This window comes from Ceratina calcarata, unplaced genomic scaffold (assembly GCF_001652005.2).
Source record: "Ceratina calcarata isolate Rehan_Ccalc_2016 unplaced genomic scaffold, ASM165200v1 scaffold77.2, whole genome shotgun sequence".
NCBI classification, from domain to species: Eukaryota; Metazoa; Arthropoda; class Insecta; order Hymenoptera; family Apidae; genus Ceratina; species Ceratina calcarata.
In genome coordinates, this window is record NW_017179000.1 from 3365 (window position 1) to 7448 (window position 4084).

The following is a 4084-nucleotide window of genomic DNA, read 5'->3' on the forward strand; positions in this document are numbered from 1 at the left end:
TCGAACCGAAAACAACGCAACCTCGAAAATCTAACGACGCACAGTGAAAATTAGTACTAATTAAGCAGCGACGCAACTTCGAAAAAATGCAAAACGAAACGACGCAAAGCGAGGTATTGGTGTATAATAAAATTCGATTAAGAAGGAAACGTTTGAAAATTGCGTTCTACGTTGACTTTTGTAATTATTCGTTTCCGCGTTTGCCTTTGTCTTCGGAGTCGACGGTGGGATAAAGTAGGCGACGAGCAGAGCGTAGGGGAGTGAAAGGAAAGATAAGGGCTTGACACGAGCATGTAATATCGGACAATGTGTGCGCCGTACTGATAAATATAACGAGTCAAGTAAAACGGGTGGCAAGTTCACCGGAAGTAACGAGTTCATCCCTGGGAATCAATAGGGTATTTTCCTTTCTTTCCTTACGCCACATCTTCTTCTTCTTCTTCTTTCTTTAAAAAAATATATGTATAAAATATGTCAAATACGACGATCATTTTTAAAGACTCCTCAAGAGAGGGAATCGTCGTGTATTATTATGATGACTAGTCGCGAGCGGACAGTATAAAATCGAGGGTTTCGTTAATTAGTGTTGGAGCTGTGCGGGTCGAGTAAGAAGGAAACGACCGTGAAGGGAAGGTAAATGAAATAAGAAGGAAACGTGGAATTAAATAGAAATAAAACCGGTCACCCAGATAATTGGCTGGTTAGGTTACCACCACCCACGGTTTCACCCTCTTTCCCGCTGCCACGTACCACCGTCCTCGGATTCGACCTTATAAGAGAGAATGCCATTTTCTCCTCGACCCCTGGAACACGTACACGGTCTAACCCCGTGTGTAACGGCGCCTACCCACCCTCACCGGCTAGTGGCCAGAGGATAAAAGAAAGGGAACCAAGCAACGAACATTGGTAGACGTGACGTAATCCATAAGGATGGAATTATGGTCGTGGAATCACGATCGGGATCCTGTCTCGTCTGTGTAACAACTAGACCGCGGATCTCCACGCAAAATTCCTTTCTTCGTTCGTAACAAAACGTCGTTAATCGTTCCGAACGGGACGTCGTGATGAACGGAAATCGAGACTGTTATCGTCGATCTACCCTTCGCGTCGGCACCCTTCGAGAAATCATGACGATGACAACCGATCGGTATCGTTTCTTCCTTGTGTCGACAAATTTGTTCACTCGATATCTGACACAGTGCTGCCGCGCAATCTTGACGGCGGATCTCACATTCGATGGATCGAGAGCTGGCCACGATACGCCTTTGCTGGTTTAACGTCGGTCAAGTGACGCGAACGGGTTAATACGTATCGGGCAGAGATTTCTTCGGGTTGAGCGCGACGCTTAAAATACGGCACTGTCTCCACCCGTAATGGCGAAACGTGAGTCAGTGCGTTCTCACCGGCGAAACCACCCCCGTGGCCACTCACTCTCGGTCCCATTATCCTCCGTAATCCTTGTTTGCAATAAACCAGCGCCGACCCTCCTCCCGTCTTTCGGTGCCCACCCTCCGCCTTGCGTCGACCCCTGGAATACGTATCCGTCCCCCGACGCATATGCTCCTCACGAAATATCATTTATGTTTCACCCCCGTGCGTTGTCTATCTTCCTCCGCCCTCGTGTCCCGTGAAACGTCTATCTCCGATACCCCTGTTTCACCCCATTTGACCTCCGACCCCCTCGCGATTTTCTGCCAACTTACTCCCCTTGCACCCTCCCATCGACGAAACTTCCTCGCGCCTTCCTCTTGCAATTTTCTCTCGAGCCCCGACGTCTCCCGACCACCTCTTTCACCGTTCCCTTTCGTCTCGGATTTCATATCATTATTAATCTTACTATTTCCCTTCGTAATTTATCATGTTCTTACAAGGTGTGTAAATTAAGTAATGACACTGACTTTTTTCAATTTTTTTATTCCCATAGAATTACTATTTAATGATGTGTCCCTCAACATAAGTTCTTTGGGACACCGCACTTCATTACTTAAGGATGTTTGTCAGAGATTTTGAAAATGTTGAAAAATTCTGAAAAAATTATGTTATTCTTGGAATAAAAAAAATGAACTGTTATCATTTTCACAATTTTCTACCGTTTTATTATTCAGAAAAATGTATGAGAATATTAGAAATTTAACATGCATTCTTATGGAGACCACAGTTTATTATAAGAAATAAGCACTTTTTAAATGTACAAGTACAAAATAAATGTTATCATTGGATATATTAACATTTTTTAAATCGTTTAACGAAAGATTGACGAAATTGACCGTTCATTTGTATTTAAAAATTATTAATAAAAACGTAATAAACAATTTTCGTGTCAGTTGATCGTTAAAACTTCGCAACATCGCTTACTAGTAAAGCGATGTAAGTTTGGCGGTAGGTTTGAACTATCGAATTTTAGATAATGATACTATGATACATAATGATTAGTGTGGCAAGTTGGATAAATGAAATAATGATTACAATTTGATTTATAATTAAGTAATTTTTCTTCCCATTTCAGCAACTTGTTGAAGACGTTTTATCTTTTTTTTTTGCTCGAAAATTTTCCTTTTAATCGTAATTGTGACATTTTGAGGTACGGATTCACAATAAGCAATTTCAATTTGAAAATCTCAATTGCCAACTGTCAAATACTAATTTATCTTAAGTCGTGCTGTTGCCAAGTTTCTTTAAGATTTTTACATAATTTCAATGTGAATATTATTAGAAATTTCTTAATAAAAGAAATTATATTTAATCAAAGAATAAATTTTAAATATTTTACTATTCACGTATGTTATCTATTTATGTTTTTAATGCTTTTGAATAGTTGTTATGTTAAATATATGATGTTGGTATTACTCGATTTTTACAATGTATAAGAATAGGAGACTCCCCGCACCGCTTTTCTTCTAAAACCCTAACAAACGTCCTTAATTTACACACCTTGTATTTCATGTTTTATCACAATGCATCATTCTCATTACGCCAACGTTGCACCTGTGTGAAATAGCATCAGATAACGATCGTTCAACATCAGATACAACGTTGATAGAGTTGCGAAATGTTCTTACACAGATATCACTTAAGAAAGATTCTATCGCACTTCGAAATTTGACTTTGGACAATTGATATCTAAAGAGTCAATTAGTAGATAGCGGATTTAACAAAAATTACGTTCAAACTTGATGAGTTCATTATTAAAATCGATCCGGTGGGAAGCCTGTTAATAAATATAGCGAAACGTAGGATCGACGTAGGTAATGAATAATGGTCGATTTTAATTAATTATTCTCAAATATATCGACTGTTAGCACACGATTTCGATGGCCGGCTCGCGACTTAATAGTTGTTAGCAGAATAAAATTGTCGGTATATTAGTTTTACTTCGGGAGCTTTCCTTTATCAAATATGCGCGGGGCTTTCGTATGTTCAGACCGTCGTTTAAATATTGTAAAAAGTCCCGTCGATTTTCCTCGAATACCCAGGGTTCGATTGCACGGAATGCGGCCCGGTTATGTTTAATTTAATGGTACTAGGATGGACTCTCTTCTCTGGAATCGGGCCGCGATAACACTCGGCTCTCTTCAGGAACGTGGACAATGGATCTTCCGGTTCCTCTGGTAGTTCAGCAAATCCGTACAGCTGTAACAGAAAATAATAACAGAATCAATAGTCAGTTCGAGCTGTCTCAGTTTCATTGTTACTAGCTGTAACTAAAGCGTAGATTCCTCTTAACACATTGCTGACCGGTCACAAGTTAACTCGTGTTTGTGGCCAAGCGTTGGTGACCGGTCACAAGTAAACTCGTGATAAGCTTTTTTCCGCATCTTTATAGTTTTCACGGCGAAATCTTGTAGTGTAATTATTTGGTCTGCATACCTCAAGTTGTGTCTCGCTTATAAGACCAGCCAAGTTTCGTTCTTAGTTGTAAAAAAAATTTCAACGATGACCAAATTCTTCGAAAGGAAAACGGAGCGAAACCTGATATATTTGCAAAACTTGTGGTGTACCATTACACGTAGGTGATTGTTATACTTTTTATCATACGAAAAAGAAATATTAGGAATTGAATAATAAATAAAATTTATTAAAGCTT

General features: G+C 39.5%; 1 protein-coding gene across 5 annotated transcripts in view; it reads right to left on the reverse strand.

The window, feature by feature from the left end:
• Positions 1-2746: 2746 nt before the first annotated feature.
• Positions 2747-4084, reverse strand: part of LOC108630458 (uncharacterized protein C1orf194) — a 15692-nt gene continuing 14354 nt past the window's right edge. For all 5 annotated transcript variants that reach the window (XM_026818087.1, XM_026818088.1, XM_026818086.1 and 2 more), the window contains one exon: positions 2747-3630. In XM_026818087.1, coding sequence (XP_026673888.1) covers positions 3430-3630 — 201 coding nt within the window. In that variant the 3' untranslated portion in view covers positions 2747-3429. The remainder of the gene's footprint in view (positions 3631-4084) is intronic.